Source organism: Centruroides sculpturatus, unplaced genomic scaffold (assembly GCF_000671375.1).
Source record: "Centruroides sculpturatus isolate CEXI.00-Female unplaced genomic scaffold, Cexi_2.0 scaffold1447, whole genome shotgun sequence".
Taxonomy (NCBI): domain Eukaryota; kingdom Metazoa; phylum Arthropoda; class Arachnida; order Scorpiones; family Buthidae; genus Centruroides; species Centruroides sculpturatus.
Window position 1 is genome coordinate 165,142 of NW_019385631.1, and position 23,233 is coordinate 188,374.

Here is a 23,233-nt window from a genome sequence, read left to right on the forward strand (position 1 = left end):
GTGATAGGATTGTGTTTTGTGTGTGTCTGTCTGTGAGTGTATTTTCAGTCCATGGTGTGTTACTACTGTGACTGCCTTGGCATAAACTAACGTATGAATGTCTGAGAATGTAGAAATTGACTGAATGTAGTTTGGTAGTAAGTGAGTGTTTACATAATTTAGTGTTTTCCCTACTACCTTTGAAGTGTTGATTTTTGGTATTCGTGGTCTTTATGTGGGATCTGTGCCTGTATATTTAGCGAGTGTTTCCTGAAATATAAGTGAGAGAGTATTAACTAATTCTATGTCTATGTTATCAGTGATGGATGAGTAAGTGCCTGTAGTATCATTAGTTGTAGTTGTTGTATGTGTGCTATTATCAATGCTTGTTGCTGGATTATTCTGACAGGTTACGTGATATACATTATTGTTAAATGTTTCTGTCTGTTGATGTATTTGATCAGCAACCTGTTGTTTGATAAGTTCAAGTGTTGTTTGTGGGATAAGGTTGTTGTGTATAATTGTTCTCTTCTGATCAACAACCCTTTGTTCGGTGACAGTGAGGTGAGGATATTGTTGTGTGAATCTATGGTATAGTTGTTGTCTGTATGCTGTCATGTTTGTTTTGAGTTTTTTGATTGCATAGTAAGTGCGGATGATAAACTCGTTCATTTCTGATGTCCATTTCATCTGTTGGCGTGGTTTTCCAGTATTTGTGGTCTGTGGATGCATTGCCACAGAAACACCAAGGCTAGGTTGGTTCCTCACATCTGTTGAGGGCATTGCAGTAGCCATGCTTTCGCCACCGGTAACCAAGTGAGACTGCGGCCTATTTTTCGAACGTGAGCCTCTGCCTAATTCACGAATGCAGACCTTGTTAACCCGGCGACGTCCGAGCCGGTATCATACTTAGATCTGGTTACTACCATGATAATTATCTGCACATAATGTGGGTGTGTGGTCACTCTTAGCTTCATTTCTCCCCATAGACCTTACTGGCATGGGTGTCCCTACCAGGAGCTTGTGCTCCAGCCTGCGTTGCCCTATGGTTCAGTAAAATTACTGGGCTCTCCCACCACAACCAGGTGGTGACCACGAGAGAGTTATTATTATTATTATTATTATTATTATGGTCACTGTAAGTGTAATAAAAACTACTTGGTTAGTATATTGTATTAAATTAAATTTTCTAATGAATTTATTATTTATTATAATAATAATAATTATTATTATTATTATAATAAATAATAAATTCATTAGAAAATTTAATTTAATACAATATACTAACCAAGTAGTTTTTATTACACTTACAGTGACCATAAACAAAAATGTTCAGTTCTCTTTTGCACATGCACATGGACATGTTCAATCCATTCATTGCACATGTCCATGTGCAATGAATGGATTGAACAGAACATAATTAACACTTAGGTAACAAAAAAAAAAGTGAAGTCATTGCATATGTGTGTGGAAATTGACAGGCAGACAAAAGTCCTAACTCCACTACCATGAAGCATGCTAAAAATATTGAAAAACAGAAATCAAGGTAAACTTATGCAAAAGAATAATTATTTGAAAGAATAAAAGAAAGTAACTAATAAGTATGAAAGTTATACAGTAAGACCTTGATTAACACATGGGATATGTTCCTAGATAACTAAATTAAACAGCGTTAAATGAGGTCATTTTAACACAGAGTAAATAGGGAAAGGGGAACATGCGACCAAAAATCAACAGATTTTACTTTAATTTTAAGTTATTTTTATATTAATTTGCATAATAACATATGCACACAGAAATGTAAAGTTCATTTTTTGTGATGAAGGTCCTGACTTTCTGAAATTCTTGTTTTTTTGCAATAAAGTCATAAAGTTTTATTTATCACTTTTTCCTTCCTTAAGCAAATGTCAGTAGTAGAAGATTGCATTCAAAGCGCCTCATTTTGCTTTTGCACTCCTTTCAAAATCTGGATTATTCGCTACAATTTGATTAACGATTTTAGTTATTGTTACCAAACTTTTACTAAGGAAATCTGTAGCCAGTTTTTTGGATACTTCATTTTCAGAATCTCTATTTTCCAGTTCTACATGAGTTCCTTGTTCTGCCAGTCCTTGAAGTCGTCGTTGGTAAGGCTCTCACCAGAAATCTGCAGTAACTCCTCAATATCCTGCTCGTCTACATATCCTAGTCCTGCTATATTGATTAGGTTGAGTTTGGTCAACCTAATGATACAGCAATAGGCTCTTCTCATTGAGAATTCTTGGATACCTTCAGCCATAACTTCTTCTACACTTCATGCATTTATCAGTTAATTCTTGCCAAGTGAAGTCAATATTGCCTATGGCATCAATGATGTTATATTTTTTTCAAAATTGCACCAAACAAACATAGATTTAAAGAAAATACACCTTTTGCTGATCAGATCATGTTCATAAATAATCATATTATATACGAATCAATGAAATGCCGCAATAATTTAAATCAATGTAAATTTTGAGCTTTTTTTTAGGCTTTGAGCAGACCACATTATATTAAATCAGCATTAAGCGAGGCAGTGTTAAATGGGGTCTTACACATATTTATAGGCAATATTCATTCATGAATTTTTACAACTTGCACACATTACAGGTTTTTCTGGGCACTGTGAGCAATATGTAGTAACTTGTGGTGTTACACTTGCTTTATCTGCTTCATGATTTTCCAATTACTGCTGATTTTTAGTACAGCAGGTTACACAACAGTTTCTTAATTTTCTATTTCTTTGGTTTTCTTTAACTTTCTTCCAGTTTATGTTTTTTTTTTTGGGGTTTGTAGCCATAGATTCTTAATTAATTTAACTGATATTAAGTAAGCTCTCCACTAAAAACTCTTTGAATGTAGTAATGGATAATTTATTTTTGGATATCTTATTGTGGATAACATGTGCATTGACAGTGGTAGTACCAAAAATTAGTTCCATTGCAACTTTGTGATACCATTTTATAGACTTTTGCACTGCAATGGAGTAACTGGAATATTGATCAGATAAATCAATGCCTGTTTTTCTGGTATTGTAGTCTTGAACTATTTTAGGTTTCAAAATTTTTTCTTTTTTTCTGCTTTTTTTTTTTGTAGAAGTAAGTTTTGTGATATGTTTTGTGGACAACATAAGGACATCCTGTTTATCTTTCCACTTAACTACAGTCGACCCCCCTATAATTACGGTCCCTATAATTACGGTAGTTTTATAGTTACGATTCCTATAAAACTACGAAAAAATTGCTACCGGTATCCGTAAAAAATAGTAAAAGTTCCCTATAAACACCTCAAACGTCATCGGGAAGCCGAACTACTTTCCCGCCGTCCGTAGCACCACGCTACGGAGAGATTTCTATCGTCTGGACAGTATTATATAAATTATATATAAATTAGGTACTGTACATATAATTATATATTAATTATATATAAATTAGGTACTGTATATATAATTATATATTAACTTATTGTAACTTTGTTATAATTAAATATATAATTTCCGCCGTCTAGCGTGGCGCCACACTACGGAGATTTTTACGCTAACTATCGTCTGTCAGTATGTAAATTAGGTACCGTAAGTCTAATACAGTACTGTAATTTTATACATTTCTTGTGAAAGAAACATTTCTTATTCAACGGCGATTAAAATTATTTATATTAATGATGTCTCCGAAGTTCTACGAAGTTTTCACAGAAAAATAAGTTGTTAGAAATCGGCCGCTCTTTGCTGAGCTGTTCCGCGACGAAAACAATGTTGAGCAATGGCAATGTCGAATGGTGACACTCGGTAAGTAATCCTACAATTTTTTGTTTATAGCGTAGTTTATACGGATTATTCCCAAAAAATATATACGTATTTTGGAAATGTTGAGTCGGATTAGTCTAGAATCGATTAATTTTATGGAAGAAAATCTTTCAAACAGCCGTAGTCCGTAAACTTGACACGTGTCGGGTTGTGATTGGAAGGATTCGTAAGAAAGCGGATTCCTAGAGAATGGAACGTATCTCTATCTTATAGGGGGGTCGACTGTACAACGGTTTCCTTCTCATTATGCATTCCAATAATTTTATGTCTAGATAACTTTGTTTACCACCTCCTTTGGAATGCATTTTCTATTTTTTCTTAATGACCTTATAAGATGAATACTTCTCTGTAATAAATGTTTTACCAGCTTTATCAATGTATAGTAATTATCTATAATGAATATATGGCCTTTACTAAAATACTTTTTGCCTAGATTGAGCACAATGTTGATTGATAAGGAAATGACTTTCTGTGTTTTTTTTTTTTCATTTTTACGTTTATAAATTTGTATGTAGTATCCAGTAGTATCACAAATTTCAAACAATTTAACACCATATTTGTGACATTTCCATGGAAATATGGCAAAAAGTAATCATCCTCTAAATGGGGCCATTGTCTCATGTAAAAAAAAATTTGCCAGGTATATTATAATGTTGGTAAAGGTTTTCACATTTGTTCTTCATTTATCAGGATATTTATTTTATGTAGTTGGTCACCATGAGATTCTTCATTATTTGAAAAATGCCACATGGTTAGCAATATTTTAAATCTGTTATGTGACATGGTTTGTGGTGCAATACTATTTCTACATGTAGGTTTCATATTCCAGTAATCACTTAACTTTAGATATCTAACTAAACCCATCCATAGAAGTCCAAGAAATTTTCTCATTTCCTATATATTGATATCTTTTTCCATTGATTTAGTCAACTACTTCTACTGATTGTTTTTTCTGCCAAAAATTTTGTAGCATAAATGTTCATTTGATGTGTTATATGTTCAATAATTTTGTGAGTTAAAAACAGTTTGTATTATTGGGTGGTCACTGGAAAACAAATTTGTTTTTCACTCCTTCATTGAATGTTTGAGGAAAGACCTGCTGCTCTACAGGTGCTGATAGATTTCCATACATCTTTCGAAGTAATAATATTATCATGATTAGTGTCATTCACATCACATAATTCATCTTCAATATCCAATATATCTTGATAGATTGATTCATTTGATTCCAAGTCACTCTCATCTTCAGAAAAATTTGGGTCCTGTTCTATATCATTGCTATCAAAATTGTTGTCACTTGAATTATTGTGGTGAAAACTTTTTGGTGAAATTCTGCTAAAATTATCTGTTTTGGAATTATATTGCTATAAACACAGTTGACAGTTAACAACTAACCATGTGGGAACCAGTAAACATGTATTATTACACCAAATTGCACAATAAGTAAATGCAACAGCCTGATGTCATATGGCCTCCTGGCAAATACTATTCCTTACCAAGCCATATAGCAGCCAGTAGTCATTTGTATATTTTTACTTAATTTCATTAAATTAAATATTATATAACAATCCTTATATTTAAAATTTTAATAAAATATTGAATGTTTCTTTTATAACTTGAAACAAAAAATATTAAATATCCAAGTTTTTTTCTTTTGGCTCCCAGATTGGGAACACATCAATGTACAGGCAGTAGTTAACATGTTAACAAACAACACCAATCAGTTTAAAGACCCTAGCATTACATAACATTTTTGTAAACATCACACCCCTTTGTAATGCAGTGTTAATGATTATTTGTATACCCACCCATCTATATCTGTATTTTGTAATTTTAAGGACAGCCCAATGACCCTGAGTGGAGCTTCTTTATTAAGATAATATCATAAATTAAATTTATTATTGCCCACATCAAATATATTATCTCTATCTCAAAGTAATCTCTTCTAAGAAAGAAAATATTTTACAAATATCATACAATGTGAGTAGTATTCAATCATTTGTTTTTCTACAACAAAATCAAGACTAAAAATGAGAGAATAGTGGAATGACAACTATTTGCTAATTTTTCGAATAAGAGAGAATTCTCAAGAGAATAAGTAGTTTACATATAGAATTGCATGTGGAGAGATGATACAATTTCTCAAGACATAAACAAATTTTTAATCACTCCACAACAAGCTCATGATATAAACACTATCTCTCAAAGACAAGAAATGATTGATGATTAGAAAACAGCCTCTGGTTCTATTGTTGAATATAACTGAAGGAGAGTCTATTATTATCTAACTCAGAATTTGTTTAGCATAAATCTGAAATTGAATTACATAGTAAAATGATTGTTTTTTATATTTAACCTCTTGATGAGTTAGTGAGTTAGTTTTTAACCTAAGTACAAATCATTTTCTGTCTGAATATGAACTAAGAATTGAGTTGAAACACTGTCAATAACAATGTTTTGAGGACTATCTACAATGATCACTTGCCACTGTTGTAGCAGTGACATTACTGCTGGCCAGGGGCACCCATACATTGGGGCACTTGAGGCATGTACCCACCTTCGTTGTTCTATTAACCTTTTCATAATCACCAGGAGAGCTCTAAGGTTTCATTTTATTTTTAAATTAGTTACTAATTTAAAAATAAAATGAAACCTTTACTCATTTTTATCATGGAAAATTTGTTCTAGTTGTTCATGATTGTTTGGTCACATATCAAGGTACCACTGTATTTGATTAATGCAATTTTGATATACATGATATCTTCAAGAAATTAATTAATTGCATTAATCAAGGTATACCTGTAATATATACAAAGTATATACATCGTATATACTGTACATATGATGCCCTTTTTATAGTCTGTAGGTACCGCTGCTGCTGGGATAAAAAAAGAATTTAAAAGTTGCTCTTGCTAGCAACCTTGTATCTCAAAAATAAAATCATGGCCATTCAATTTTTATTGTATTTGTAATTTCCTCATATCATATTATGTAAATTGTCAAAGTTTAATTGAAATCAACCAATCAAATTTTAAGAACAAACTCAATTCTATGAATCCAGTTGTTATCCACATAACTATAATACACATCATTACTACTTTCCAGATAACATTATTTTTTATGTATTTTAGTGCACATATGTAAATAGTTAGAATTGTAATCCCAAAACTTTTAATGTTTTTAATCAGATATGTACTGAATAAAAGGACTGATGGGGGACAAACACTCCAAAATACTTTCGTTTGTAATCAATAAAGCTTGCAGTGGCATGCTGTCATTAGAAGCGGTGGAAGTGCCACTTCCCTTGTATTTTATAAAAAATAAATACGTATTAATTTTAATTATATAAAATAATCACACAATATTTTATTATAACCGCATTATGTATCTTATTACAAATTTCTATACAACACGTGAAAAAAAAAAGATTGCTATTGTATATTCGAATATATTGAATCTCTGGAATATCTGTCTGGAATATCTGTGTGGAATCTCTGTATTGTCAGATTCCAAAAAGCCAGATTTGCGCATGTGCTTTACGAAGCACCACCCTCACCCGGTTTAGCCGGTGGAAGCCTACGACCTTGGATTGATGCTACACATATAACGCTTCCAATTCTACCTGGGTCCAGTTCTGAGCTGTTAGCCGCCCGCCCGCTAGATTTGGCTGATTACGTGAATAACGAGTAGACTTATAACTTAACCCAACCGATAAGAATTTACTGGTATGTTTTTACGATAGTTCTGTACAGTTGACAGGAGTTAAAAAAAATCTATTAAAATATTTGATATATTTATTCCGCTCTCCGATTTTATATTACTCACGGATTTCAATGTTAAACTGGTGATATTACGATTTCGTATATCCCATCTTTAAGGGGATGTGGAAAAAAATGTGTACAATTCTTGTATAATGTTAAAAAATTAACTGTTACTTCGACAGCGTCATTTACGATTAAATTTAATGAATAAGAGAGATGCACCAGGTACAGAAAAAGCTCTAGAATTTATTTTCCTTAAATTTACGATTTATGTATCCATTTGTCATAAAAATTTGTCTTTCCACTTTTTTCCCGAGACTACAAATATTCGAGTACAAAGTAACTGGTTTCAACTTATTTCTACTTAAGAAGTAGTTAAATAATTAAGCGATTAGGGAATTGGGTACATAAACAAAACCCTGACAAAAGAGCCAGAATATTACTTAAACAAAAGCTTAATCGAACCAATCTATAGCCGAGTACAGTGGGAACTGATTTCTTCGAAATACTGTATTAGATGTAATAAAGACAGAAATTTTTCCAGTTTAATGAGAGTGACCGAAAAGTTGTAAATTTTGGAAATTTCCATGGACAACACCTGGTCCTAAAACAAATTAGTTAGAAAACAAATGACTATTAAGTTTAACATATTTAGATTTTTACAGCTATGGTGAGAAACGTTTAAAAGTTACAACAGCCCTGTCATGTCCTTTGAGATATACTAATGATGCGATAAGAGGTATTTGACACTGACCGGTATCAGCACCCTGGGGATTTGACAGTCCGCGTGTATGCACGCTCTGCAACTGTCTTCGATTCCATCCATTAGCCACTCGTAGGGAGCTATTTGACTAAGTGCATTGTTTTAAGATTTAAAAAGTAAAGAATATTTTATATTTTTATGTACGTTTCTTTGCAAAGCTAGATTTAATTATAATTTTTTTTAAAAGTATATTCATATAATTGAAGAATATTATGTATGTACCAGTACATCCACCACATATTTTATTTCACCAAACAAGTTTTTATTATTTTATTTTTAATTGTAGCACTTATATTGTGGCTAGCAATTCGGAATGTAATTGTGATATTAAAAATGCGTTTAGAGAAATCTCCGGTTTTTACTGGCTTATCGAATAAACGATATGAATGGACCCTAGATCATCACTGATGCGCAATTGACTGATTGCCCCTGGATGTCGGCTTCTTACAGAAACACAGCTTCCCTATCATCAAATGTCATGGCACGCCCCTGAAAGCTTGTATAATCTAATATCATTGTGTTCCTGTATGATTAGTTTTTCTAAGCAATTTTATGCTTGCTTCTAAGAATTAATATCTAATTTTCTAATTCATATTGACGAGACTATGTCTTGTTTATAAAATCATGGTGCTGTAACATCTGGACACCATAGAGGTATGAAGGAGTACAGTACATGTTAGGAGTTGCAATTTGGCACAGAGTATTTGGTGCCCAAATTATGTGCACATAAAAACCCAGACTTGTAGGTACTTGGGACTGAGAACTGAGTCAAAGTAAAATACAAAATGGCGACACTTTTTCTACAAATAGGTGCTAGTGCAAGATTTGTGCATGCATTGCTCATGGGAAGTTGGAAATGCAAACATTGTGAAATTGAATTTTGACAAATGAATCTTTGAAAAAAACCCATTTACCTGTCCCTTGTTATTTCCAACATATTTCTGGTCATGACCTGCTGACCTTGACCGGTTGATCTGAGCTATCTCATTTCAACATTGGAACATTTTTGAAACTAGATGACGCTAGTCGTTATAATTTTATATTAAAAGTAACTTCCAAAATATAACTTCTTTTTTTTTGTTTTTACATTTATTAATATGTTTATTTTGTTTGTGTAAAATAAAAAAATAATTTCAGACAATACAATAGTCACAATTATTTTTTTCAAAAACAGGGAATTTTTGTTGGTCATTACAAAATTTTAACCAGGGGTAACATGTATGTAATGGAGAAAAATTTCAACATTGGATAGGTTAATTTCACTGAAAATTCCTCTGTGGACAACCTCATGGTCATGGCCAAGGTCGAGGCCAGCGAAGTTTGAATGATTATGCTCAAAACCAGCGATATCAAAGAAGATTGGAGAATGAGAACGAGACCCACTGTGAGTGTCTAAGTGATCTCACTTAGTAGTGAGTGTTCGAGACATAGTTTCATCCCAAAAATGGCCTTGCTGTTTTTTACTTGTTTCTTAATAAACTAGGCAATATTTTTTTCTGATTTCAATGTGTTGAATAACTCCAACAATTCAGAAGGCAATAGCATGTGTGAATAACTAGATGCCATGTTTGTCTTTATGCTATAAAATTCTAGGCTAAATCTTGTGAGACTTACAAAAACCATGTGGAGAAAGTTTTCTAGACTTGTCAAGAGTTGTTTGTATCTTTCTGTAAAGTTTCACATTTGTCCATAAATATATGAGCTTACTACAATGATACAAACTTGAATAACATATATATAGGAGTATTCATCAAAGGGTTAAAGATATTCTTTTGAATGTATTGAATAAATTGATATTCACTCTATTCCATTAAAAGATCTAAATTTTTCACATAATGTTGATTACATTAGTTGTAATTTCTACAAAATTATTAAAAAACAATATAATTTATTTAGCCTTATATGAAAATGGAACTCCAATTGGAATTTTTATATTTTAATCAAAATATTGCTGTATGGGAACCAATAATAGAACCAGTTATGGAATCAGAAAATTATTATCGTCCTTGGGAAGTTTTAATTAAGGTAATATCTTTAAATTAGTTTAATTTTACATATATATATATATATATATATATATAACCAAACATATTCATATTAATTATGTTAAAATGCTGAAATGCAGTATATGTTTAATCATTTATAGGTGTTTCAGGATCACAGCAATCCAATCTTTTGTTCACAGACAGATAGAGATGCTATCCTGTTGTCAGATATAGTTGATAGTGATACTAGATCTTTAACTTCAAGAGTTGTATCTGATTCATCATCTGGAGATAATGATGACACTGATGAAGAAATGGGAATGACAGTAATTAGACACCATCCTGTAGCACGTCCAAAAAGATTAGGAAGTGTAAAATCTCATGGTATGTTGCAATGGATGAAAAAATATTTTACCTGAAAAAAATTACAAAATTGGTGACTAAATACAAAAAATATTCTGAAGTTTTCTAAATGTCTGTTTAAAATTGTTGGAACACAGAAATTGGAGTTAATCTTTCACTATAGGGTCTTGTTTATAAAAGTAAGCAGAGCTGATAAACAAAGGTAGATTCTGCTAGTGTTCTTAAGTTGTAAATTAATATTTAGAAGAGTTCAAAATAAATTTTTTGTTTAGACTCAAATTTATAACTTTTACCAATATATTTTATCCTGTATATTTTAATATTTATATTTTATCTTATTATAATATATAAATTAACTCACTATATTATAAAAATAAAACTTTGTATATATATTTTATACATATTTTGATAACTCATTTACTAGTTGTTTACATATTCATAAGTGGGTTATAAAGTTTATATGTAAGTTTAGATATGTATGAAGAAAATATTTCTATAAATAAAAGAGAATCAATGTGAAAGCATTACACTTACATATTACAAGATAAAATAGTTATAAAATTATGTTAGTTTTGAAACATAAAATACTTTAAAGTATTTTTATATTGGCTACTTTATTAAGATCATGAGCTGATATTGTAATGTGTAACCTTTGGCTTAATTCTTGCTCTTACTGATGTAATATACCTTTGAGTTCTCAGGTTTTCAAAGTACCATGAAAAAAATTTATTCACTTCTGCAATAAGATTGTCTTTAGTTTCTGAAGGGTTTTTAGGCAGAGGACTATACTGATGAATTTTCAGAAACTAAGGACAATCTTATTGCAGAAGTGAATAAATTTTTATTATATATATTTTATTTTTATACAGCCATATTTATTTAGACGTTTATGGTATTTATTCTTATTTTTCAAAAATAATTACAATGATAATTTACATACTGTATATTTCCACAGATAAAACAACCTTCAGATAAGACGAAGTATAAATTTTCATCAAAGTTTTATAGTTTTACCATATATATGTCCTTTAAGACAACCCCCAAACTATCAACGGCCTATGAATTTAGCTTAGATCAGCGATCATCATCTATATAATAATACTGTATAGAGTATACAGAATTATGTCCTATTTGTAATTTTTTGAATAAACAAATTTTATTTTCTTGCATCTGGCAGTACTGCTTGAATCAGTGCGAATGTTTGCAACAATCGCACTGATTCAGGCATTTGGGTAATGACCTTGGTTATTCACAAAAACATCATATGAGCTATTCTATTTTGTGGACATACCCTACTCTCTACTAGTAAATAAATACGGTTTTTTCATTTTTTTATAATGATTTTAATTTATATAAATTTCAATCTAATTTTTTTTTTTTTTCTTANTATATACAGGCAATACCCATCAAATGCTGTGTTTTGTTTTAATAACCAAACTTCGTACAACTTATATATATCATCTCCGAATACTTTTCTTAATCATTCTTAACCATTATTCATAAAGGAAAACTTATATTTATACAGTGAATTCTCAATCTATTGTTCTCATATTAATCATTTTTCTGCATCTATCTGTTGTTTTCTCCAGTCCCAAATGAAGACCCATATATATAATGTTAATTTTTCCCATATTCTTTATTCCTGTATCATTCATCTTCCCACAATGTTCGTTCTGTATTTTAACTGAAAGAAATGTTATCCTGTGTCAATCATTTTACTCACAATAGAGAATGTTAAATTGAAACACTGATTTTCATGTACTAAAAATAAAAAAACATCAAATTTAGCAGTTAAATATGTAGTTAAATTTGACTATAGCTAACCAGTTTTTATTATAATTTTTGGCTACTTTTTTCTACTGCTTTACAAAATATTGTACTTTATTGGCAACATTCCTCTTAAAGCCTGGCAACGCTAATAAAAATTAACATGTTGTCTCAGGATTTGCCATCTGTACAATAATTTTCGTATTTGTATGATTATTTTAGGTGCTGTACAATGTACAGTAATGGCTGTATGATAATAGGGTTTTGTACAGTACAATAATTTCATAAATATGCCTTACTCTGAAAACAACTGTTAATTTAAAAAAAACCAATTTGCAATCGCTATTTTTATACGTATTGCCTTTTCATTGATTTTTTTTTTTTTTTTTCACTGCTAGAAGGCTACTAAATTTTTGGAAGTTTTAGTTTGGCTACTACCATATATTCTTGATTATAAGATAAACCTTTCATACTTTTTGAGACCGCTAACTGCCAAACTTTTACACCTACTGATAAAATACTCAAATTGATGTGAAAAGAAAATTTGTGCAAATAAACATTCTGTTGAAATGTCATTATACTCTACTTGTATAAAATATAATAAGATGTAATAATGTAGTACCTACAGAGTAGTTCCATCTAGTGAACTGTCTAGAACTGAAACATTTTTGGCATAGAGAGTAACGATCACTCAAGGACTAAAAATTTTAGATGATCACAAAAATTTGGAAAAACTAACATTTATGTATATGAAATAAGTATGGTATATAAAGGAATGTTACATATTTGTCAGTAATAATTTGTTAATGTTTGGTATGTTGAAATTGTATGAAAAAAAATGTAAATTTTATCTTATGCCCATTCAGAAGTTTGTTTTGCATTGTGAAAATGATAGAGCGAAATGTAGACAAAGGACTAAAATAAAAAAGAAATTTATTACTTGCTCATCACAATACAGTATTCTTTTAGGATGCCAACTAATACCTCTCCCATTAAATAATACACAATAGTAATCACACGAAAAATTAAACAAGATTGATCCCTGACAAAAAATTTGCGTGGCGATCTCTACCCGAATCAATTGTCTAATTGTCTTGAATTATGCATAAGTTACAACTAGGTGCTTACGACTACTTATAACTAATAAAAATAAGATAATTAATTAGAAAAACTGAAGAGTAAGAACAGGGAATAGGAAAGAGGGTACCCAAAATCTGTTGCAATGTTCTATTTGCCGTCAGTATGTTGAGATGAGATTTCTTCCTGGGATCATGAATAGGCTCAATTCTCTCACTATTTTATAATCAGTTCGAAGGACTGACTGTGTTTTCTATTTCTCACAATCAATTTTTCTCTCTCTTCCCAAAGTCCTTGTTTCTACCATGTAAGGGCAAAATGCACTGGGGAGATAGATTTTGCCGTCTTACCTCTCTGGATTCCTGCTCTAGAATGAGCCACGTGCTACCCTTCTTGCCCTCAGGGTTGCATTCCATCTATTGTTCTCAGAGATTAGTTGTCCACATACCAAGAAGGAGGATTAAACAAGAACATTCCAGAAAGATAAGACAATAGAAAAGATAGAAAGGTGGACAGGGAACAAACAATTATAAAGTAATATACATTTATACAAAAATATACATTGGAAATATGGCGTGTAGCCACAGCATTATATATTGTAAGGGATAGTTGTGAAAACTTTATTGCTAAATGAATGGGATCTAAAAATATTTTTATTGTAAGAAGGGATCGCAGATAAGAAGTTTACAAGGTTCTGACATAGGGCAAACCGTGTTTATACTTACATAGAAGTATTAAGGATTGAGATGAATGTGTGATAATTTTACATGAAATACAATAATTTCAAGGGACAGATATGATGATTTTTCTCCTGTATGGTTGGCAACCCTGTGCTGTCTTGAGGTAGGGGAGATCATCTGGACAAGTGAGAAAAGTCAAAACCCTTTTCCATAAGAGAATCAACAGATTGTAAGTAACAAAAATTTATAATTTCACTAACATTTTTGACACTTCTACAGTATCATCTTCAAGTGCAAGAAAAAGAGTCAATACATTAAGTATTCTTACCAAAAGAAAATGGGACAAATTTCAGTATTCTTAACAATTTTTTAAAATTTAGAATAAACAAACATCCATGTGCATGCTCCATATCATTTAGTTTTACAGAAAGCCATCATATAAGCCTATCACTGGAAAATACACATTTCATATGAGATAAACAATAAAATCATCAATGCCATCAATTTCCTGTGTCAATCATTTTCCTTCATTAGTTGGTTTTTCCCCAAGTCCTGCCAAAAATGATAGATCAAGAATCCACTGTATTTTCAATGTTTAAAAAATCAGAAAAAACAAAATTAATGCAAAATTGATTAAATCTTAGATTCTGGTAGTCTTGTCGCATATCCTCCAGATTCAGATTCTGAAAATGAAGATGGAATATTAGAAAAAATTGCTTCAACATTTGGTCATTTATTTTCTGATGAAAGTAGTGAAGAATTAAGTGATTCTGATAATCTGAATGATACAGATGTTAAATCAGATTCTGGAGAAACTGAGACAGCTGATAATGAAGGATCAATTGAAGAACATCCTGTATTTATTTCATCTGGAAAAAACAAAGGTAGAATGTATGGTATGTATTAAATAAAATTTTTTGATAATTTAATTGTTTAATTTTTTTTGAGAAAATATTATTAATTGTGATTACAAAAGACAGATTACAACATTAATTGTGTAGTTTTATTATCTCCTTCAGAGGATGCTGTTGATTCTATCCTAAATCAAAGAGTTGAAACTTTAGCAACTTATGTTGTCATTGATTCAAAAGATCATTTAGATATTAATTTTACTCCCACCGGTATGAAAGTAATTCAAGAAATAATTGAGGTATGTGACTATTAGTTATTTTAATTTTAAATAATCTTTTCTGAGAATAGTTTTTAAACATGATCAAATGATTAAAAATTAACATTACTTTATATGTAAAAAATTATTCTATGAAGTTTAATAAATCATCATTATATAAAAAACTATAGTAAAATCTATTTATACATACCTCTATAGAAAGGAAATATGCCTAAATGAAATTATTTGCTACATAAAATACTGTAAGTTGAAAATATGTCTAATGCAAAATAATTTTTTAGGAACCAATTGCATGGCATAATCTGAGTAAAGTGAAAATTTCAGCATACCATCATTTAAGTTCTAAAAAATCATAATTAATGTTGTAACTTGCCAGATCAGATCATGGTTAGCTTCTGGCAATAAATGTTACTGTTTATCATTTTTGTTTGTTAAGACGATACTTTCATTGTTTGGAAAATACTTGTGACAATGCAATACCACTGTTTTTCATAACTCTGTGAAGAATTAATTAATACTAGGTGTGACCTTATGGACCAGACATCTTGCTTCACTCAGTATCTGGCTCAAACTGACAGACTTAGTTATTTTTAATAACATGAAATTATATTGAATATATATAACACAGTTTGAACATGAGAGATTAGCATTTGCTGTATTTGTGTGATGCCCTTACATTTTTTCTGGCTGATTTCCAGAATTCATGTTATTTGACTTCATAACTCTGTGAGATAAGCAGTTCTTTTTTGTCTTTGCTTTTTCCCATGTTTATATGGGATCAGCATTTCCATCTTTAATCTGTTTTCTTCACTTCGCTCTACCAGGGCATCCTCTCTTCTTCTTTTCCTCTCTGTAATATTCTGCCACATTGTCTCTTCATCTTAACTTTGGTCTTTTTCGTTTCCTCTTCCCTATCACTTTTAACTTCCCAATCCTCTTTCCAACCTAGTTGTCATTTCTTCTCTCCACATGTCCAAACCATCTTAATTTATTTTCCTGCATCTTTTTATTTATAGGATCAACCTTGACTGTTCTTTTTATGTAATTGTTCCTAATCTGTTCTTACTCGCCACACTACATATCCATCTGAGCATTCTCATCTCTACTATCTCCATTTTCTTTTTCTGGGCTCTTGTAATTGCGCATGTTTCAGCACTGTTCATCTTTGTAGGTTACCATGGTTTTGTATAATCTTTCTTTCATTTTGCAGTTTATTTTCTTATATTATACAGCACCCCATTCATCTTTCTCCAGTTCAGCATCCACTCTGAACTCTATGCTGATTTTTGCAATCATTTCTCCATCACTTTCTATACATGATCCAAAATACTTAAATTCCAAATTTAAGTATTTTGGAATTTAAGCTGTTATTAACTTTTTACCCTGAAGTTATATATAATTCTCATCCCCTTCACCAGATGCTGTATATATTGTCTTTGCTCTGTTGATCTTCATGCCTCCCTCTTCCAGCACTTTCCTTTATTCCTTCAGTTTCTTTGCTACCTCATCTCAGAATGTTTTGCACAGCACAATATTGTCCACAAACAACATACTCCACAGTGCCTTGCTCTTCACATTTTCGACTAATATATCCATCACCAAATCAAACAGAAACAGGCTGAGGGCTGAGCCCTGGTGCAGTCCAACTCTTACTGTGAATCCCTCTGTCATACCTATACCACTCTTTACTTGAGTCATTGCTGTCTTATACATTTTTTTTAAAAGTCTTACATACTTTTCTGGTATTCCCTTAACCCTTACACATTTCCAAGCCTTCTGTCTAGTGTGTGGTTGTAGCCCTCTGCCTTATACATGTCATATAGTTTTTTTTTTTTTTTCTGCTTTTTTGGCTACTTTTCAGCCGTGGGGAAAAAGGGGTGGCAACTTGGGGAAGGTGTAAGGGAGGTATTTAAGGCCATGGACCGGATAGGGGATTATCCTTCTTACCTCCTGGATCGACAGAGGAGTCAGGGAACACGTGGTGCTCCTTCTACTGTGGACTTGGTTTTTTTTGTTTTTGGTGTGTTCCTGAATTAGATTGGATTACAACGAGTGTAACAGCTAGGACTATAGAATTGTAACGGTGAGAATCTTTTTTATGTGTGAAAAAAATTGTATCTGGTGATCCGTCATTATAATTGTATCTTGTGAACTGTCGTTATAATTGTATCTTGTGAACTGTCGTTATAATCGTATCTTGTAAACCGTCGTTATAATTGTATGAAAACGTATGTACTTTGTCATATTTCTATAAACTTATTACAAACTGGTTTCTTTGTCTCTCTTCCCCACGTGGTGGACCACCTACACTCACAATTAGTGAGACCAATAAGTCTTACGAGTTTCCACACTAGACACCTGTTGCACTCTTTCTCTAGGTCTATACATACCATATAAGCCATGTCCTCTACTTCTTGCATTTCTTGCTCTTGACTTGTTCTCATTTGTTTGATCATCTAAAGCAGTGTTTCTCAACGGGGCAATATTGCCCCCATGTGGGCATTTTTCCAGGTTGAGGTGGCAATTAATAACAATTTATATTTTGGGGCCAAAAAACAATTTTCTGGATGATATAGTAAAAAATTATAGTAAGAATAATTAGATATTTTATTCCTTATATCGTACAATAATTAAACAAATAACATTATACTAGTCACTAGTCTATTCAATGCAATACGAATTTGGCGTTAGCCTTGGCCCTCGGCATTGGAATTTTGAAGTGAAGTGAAGGGGGCGATACTATGTAATGGTTTTATTGAAGGGGGCGACGATTCATTAGAAGTTGAGAAACACTGATCTAAAGTCATGTATTGCCTTCCTTGTCAGAAGTAGAAAGCATTGACTGTATCATGTATCATGGCCAATTCTTGCTCTCATTCTTTGTAGCATTATAATATGTAGTATACACCACATTGTCATTTATAGGGTACACAGATAAGTGTATAAGGAATTTTAAATTTAATTTATTTCAAGAACAGAAATAAATCAAACAAAGAAAAAGGAAGATTATAAAACAAGCATATAATAGTAATGTTTTAACAACTAAAATAAGTAAACATTGTTAAAAAATGAGTCTTACATGATGTTGGGGTCACTAATTTTGATCAAACTTGGTGATCAAAATCAGTGACTTTATAGTGCATCCCCAACATCTGACATGTGCCAAGCAGTAAGGCATAATACTCAAAATTAAACAAGAGAACTGAGGTTTAAAATTGCAAATCACTTAAAACCTTTAGAATTCCAATCCTTAGTAATGTGGCTTGGAGGGGGCAGCTGATTTCATAATCATGAGGTTGGTGTTTTGAATCTCAGTAGTATTAATGTTATTGTTTTTTAATCCTAAAACTATAATCTTTACTTTATTCTTAGTACTTTCAAATTTATTATATTTATTTAAAAATTATTTTCAGATATTCATGTAATACATATGGGATTCATACTAACATTTCTTTATAATTTATTTAAGAAGAGGATTAGATTTAAACAAAATTATCATTGAATTATGCGATACGCTTCTTGTCTAGTCTTGTGTTCAAATATACGAGTACTAAGATGGCTTTTCTTTTCCGCTAGACTTATTATACCATCATTGAAACGGAGGACAAACTTTAGAAAGACTTTTTATTTATTTCAGTATGCATTTCGGATAATTATATCCCTTTTCAATTCTTGTGTTACAACTATACAGGGAAAATTACCATAATGTATACAAGTTAGCAAAATAGTTAGCGAAAGAAAAGCCATCTTAGCGCTCGTATATTTGAAAATTATCATTATTCAAGGCCAAAAAAGACATTTTTATTAACAGTATTCAGTCTGTTTGCTTTCAAGGAACATAATAATGTGGATGATAATTGGTGTAGAAGCATGTGAAACAATAAACATTTGTGCAGTGTGCGCGTTGAATAAATGCAGATTTTTACAATAAGAAGATTTACATATGTCACTGCAAAACAAACTTGATTAGTGTTTAAAAACACTCTTCCATCATCAACTAATTTATGTGAGGACCCGAACAGGGGTCGACTGAGAGATCCGAATTATGGGTGTCGATTTAAAGTAAAGAGCTCCTTTTCAGACGCTAAGGAAATGGATTAGGTGTCCCGAGTGAACAATGCAATTGTTTTTTTCGTAAATTTGTTAAACAATGGAAACGGATAAATTCGAGGAAAACGCGACGAGAGAGAGGAATCATATTCAGTCGCAACATTGACCTCTCCCGCGCCCTTCATTAGGTTTCGAATTGTCACCAGGTGACAATGAGAGACCAATGGAGAGGCGACTACGGTTAAGAAATCTATAAAACCGTGCGACTCAAGGGACAAAGGTTCTTGGTGCTTGGATACGTAGCGATTCTTCTCCTGGACGTGCATGCTCCCGATCTTTGAAAAAAAACAAAGAACATCGTGGAAGCATCGTTCTCTGGGTGCCTCCTAGCGATCTACAGATTCGTCAGTTCGTCCAACGAGAAGCCACTGAAAGCCGTGATCAACGCCCCGGGGCCTACGGAATATTTCACCGACAGCGTCCATCCACAAGTAACGAAAACAGAATTTTTCGAACTTTATTTCGGACTTTATCCGCGTGCTTTGTGGTGCCACTTCGTTTGTCAAGGAATTTGTAAGGAAAACTTCTATGTTTAATAAACGGTTTTATATGGTAAACCTGTCTCAGAAAGTCATTCTGCGCCCACACGACAGTATTGACCACTCGGCTGTCGAAAACACCTCACCCTAATCGGCTGACCTCATATTTAGAGGCAAATCATTCATACTGCATCAGATTGGAAAAATCAGAATGCTTGATGTTTTTTTCCTGCTGCCTTTGCAACTTCTGAAATTATGAAGAACCCTCAGCTGCAATTAGAAATTCATTTTGAAGGATGCACCAGGGCTTATAATATGTAAATTTTGTAATGCTGTCATTCAGTTATTCTTCTGCAGAATGCATTTCTATGCTATTGATGTTAGCATGAGATAATTTAAGCTGTCTTTTTGTTCTTTAGTGAATGAAAATACAATTTTAGACACATTTAGATTGAACAATGACTTTGTTGCTAGAGTAAGTACAAGCTGTACATGAATATACAGAAAATGTTTTGTTTTTAAATAAATATTCTTAGATAGCATTTATTAATTGATTTTGACACTGACTTGTTACTTGAAACAGATAGCCTAGATTTTATTGTTTTATTACCCTGTTTATTGTGCATTAGTAGTTTTCTAAAAATAAATTAGTTTTTCTCTCTGACAGTATAATAAATTTAAAAGTACCAGAAAAAAAATTACATTGATACCACTGAGATTTGAAACACCAATCTCATGATTATGAAATTGGCATGTCTTCACTGAGCCACTGGCCACATTACTGAGGATTGCAATTCTAAAGGTTGTAAGTGAATTGCAATTTTCAATCTCAATTTTTTCATTTAATTTTGAGTGTTGCACCTTATTGCTTGGCACATGTCAGATGTTGGGGATACACTATAACCACACTGTTTGATCAAAATCACTGACCCCCAACATCATGCTGTCCCCTCATTAGATAAAAACTTGAATTCAATAGAATTTAATTTTGGTGAAAATGTTTTACAGCTTGAAATTAAGGGAATTTCTGGGGTAAACTATCAATTCACATTTAGCGTACTAGAATTTCAAAAGAATTTAGTCTAAATCTTAATTTTAAAAATTTCTAGGTATTTGTAAAACTATATTTTAATGGCATTTATACATGGTTTATGGAACAAGACTCACAGTTGTATACATAACCTTTCTTGCACTAGTTAATTTCTGTTTTCTGAATTTTTGTAAGTGCTTTTCTGAACTTTTTATTTAAGAAAACTGATAAGATTATGGAGCTTAAAAAGAATGGAGTTTCAAGAACTGTGTTCAGTATAGAAACTAAGTAAGAGATAATAGCCAAGGGGTAATGGGCAGAAGATGTCTGATATTGTAGGCAGATTGTATCTACTGTAAACCTGTTAAAGTAATCTTAGCTAAGAAAGATATAATCAAAAAGACTTAAGCAGATAAAGGAGTAACAAAAATTGCATCTGAGAAACAAAGATGTGTCATCCATGAAAAAATTGAGAGATTGCTTTTAGTTTGTTATTATATGTAAATAAAGATAATAAGAAAGTATATAATTTTTTATTCATTTTTTTGAGTTTTCCAGAATGAATTAATGAAATTCCACAAAAATCTATGTAAATTGATAATCAGTTAACGAACAATTTGGATAGCAAACATGGTCTTGGAACGGATTATGTTCATTAGCCAATCACCCACTGTATAATGAAATATAAATCAATAAACTTTTAGATAATTTGTCTATTATGAAAAAGAGATTAAAAATCCTTAGAGAAATCAATATATTTTAATATATTGATGGTCACAATGAAAACATTTTACTTAAATCCTAGTACTTTTGGGTTTTTAGCCATCCTTGTGTATCAATACAGTAGCAGTTGTCATTGTTGTATTGATACTAAGAATGTAATTATATTATTTTCAAAGCCCTTATTACAAAAGCCATAAAATGATTCTTTGAGAATACAAGCCAAATTCAAATTTTTCCATTCATCTTTCTTTGAGTATTTCCGTTTTAGAAACAAACCAGCACCATCATTATATGTGATCTAACATTATATTTTAATTAGAGATGGGCAAATAATATCTGCAAATACAAATAGTAAAAGATATTCAAGATTTGAGATCTCAAATATAAGATTGATAAAAAGTAAATTTAAATATTGTGAATACCTCCAATATCCACTATATGTAGTCATAATGGCAGATTAAGAAATAACCAAAGGGAGGGCTATATCAAAAATGAAAAATATTTGAATAATTAATAAGTATTTTTTATTAACACATGCATGATTATTGCAGAATGTGTGATAAACCATATTTGCTATCATAAATGTTTTTAGAAACAATGTTTGAACAAAAAAATTTTAATTCTTTTTGTGTCACTGGTGTCTGTTTATGTCCACTGCAAACAGATAGTGTTTCTTCAGCACCTCTGGCTTAATTTGTGACAGGAAACAGAAGCAGACCAGATTCTGAATGTTTTTGAATTATTGTGTTTTTAATAAAAATCTTCAGTAGTTGAGAATGAGAACAACTATTTGTTAATCTGTTGTAATTGAAATAAGAGTATCTAAAAAAAGCAACTTTGAAACTCAAAATTAAAATTAAAAGTTTGAACTTTTTGAACTTTGAAGTTAAATTTAGTAAATTGTTTCTTTTTTACCTTTTGTTTACTTGTTTTATTTATTTTAATATATTAATAAATTAATAAAGTTAAATAATAAATATTAAATAAATTATTAACTACAGGTACTCCTCACTTTATGACCTATCTGCTTAACGACCACTCACACTTATGACCAATTGAGTTTCGACCTGCAATTTGGGAAATCCCCTTTCTCTGCTTGAGTGTTGATCAGTGGCGATTGGTGACATGCTCACCAAGCGTAGTATAAGCTTGCTATGTACTTTTTTTAGTCAGTTTGATGTAATTTAAACAATTGCTGGCCTTGTCAATGTACTTAATTTAGATGTTGAAGTGGAAGACATTGCTGAATTAGTGGATTATCCCGATGGAGAACTAACAAATGAAGATTTAATAGAGTTAGAAGCGATGCAGTATTTGGAAGAGTAAGAAGGTGAAAAAACTGAAGAAGTGAAAAAGAAATTCATGGTACATGGGTTAGCTGGTGTGTTCTCCAAAATTAATGCGGCTATTTTGGAACTTGATGCTATGGATCCAAATACTGAATGTTTTAACATAAAGTTGAATATGGGATGAGTGAACTTTTGAAGTGCTATAGAGAAATTTATCAATAAAAAAAGATTACAACACAAACCACAATTACAAGTTACTTTTTGACTGTTACATCCAA

General features: G+C 31.5%; 1 protein-coding gene across 1 annotated transcript in view; it reads left to right on the forward strand.

The window, feature by feature from the left end:
* Positions 1 to 22,992, forward strand: part of LOC111640746 (vacuolar protein sorting-associated protein 13A-like) — a 188,095-nt gene extending 165,103 nt beyond the window's left edge. Inside the window, exons 32-37 of the mRNA XM_023386792.1 lie at positions 10,220 to 10,348; positions 10,470 to 10,692; positions 14,840 to 15,091; positions 15,215 to 15,345; positions 15,606 to 15,630; positions 22,889 to 22,992. Of these exons, the coding sequence (XP_023242560.1) occupies positions 10,220 to 10,348; positions 10,470 to 10,692; positions 14,840 to 15,091; positions 15,215 to 15,345; positions 15,606 to 15,630; positions 22,889 to 22,992 (864 nt within the window). The remainder of the gene's footprint in view (positions 1 to 10,219; positions 10,349 to 10,469; positions 10,693 to 14,839; positions 15,092 to 15,214; positions 15,346 to 15,605; positions 15,631 to 22,888) is intronic.
* Positions 22,993 to 23,233: the final 241 nt, after the last annotated feature.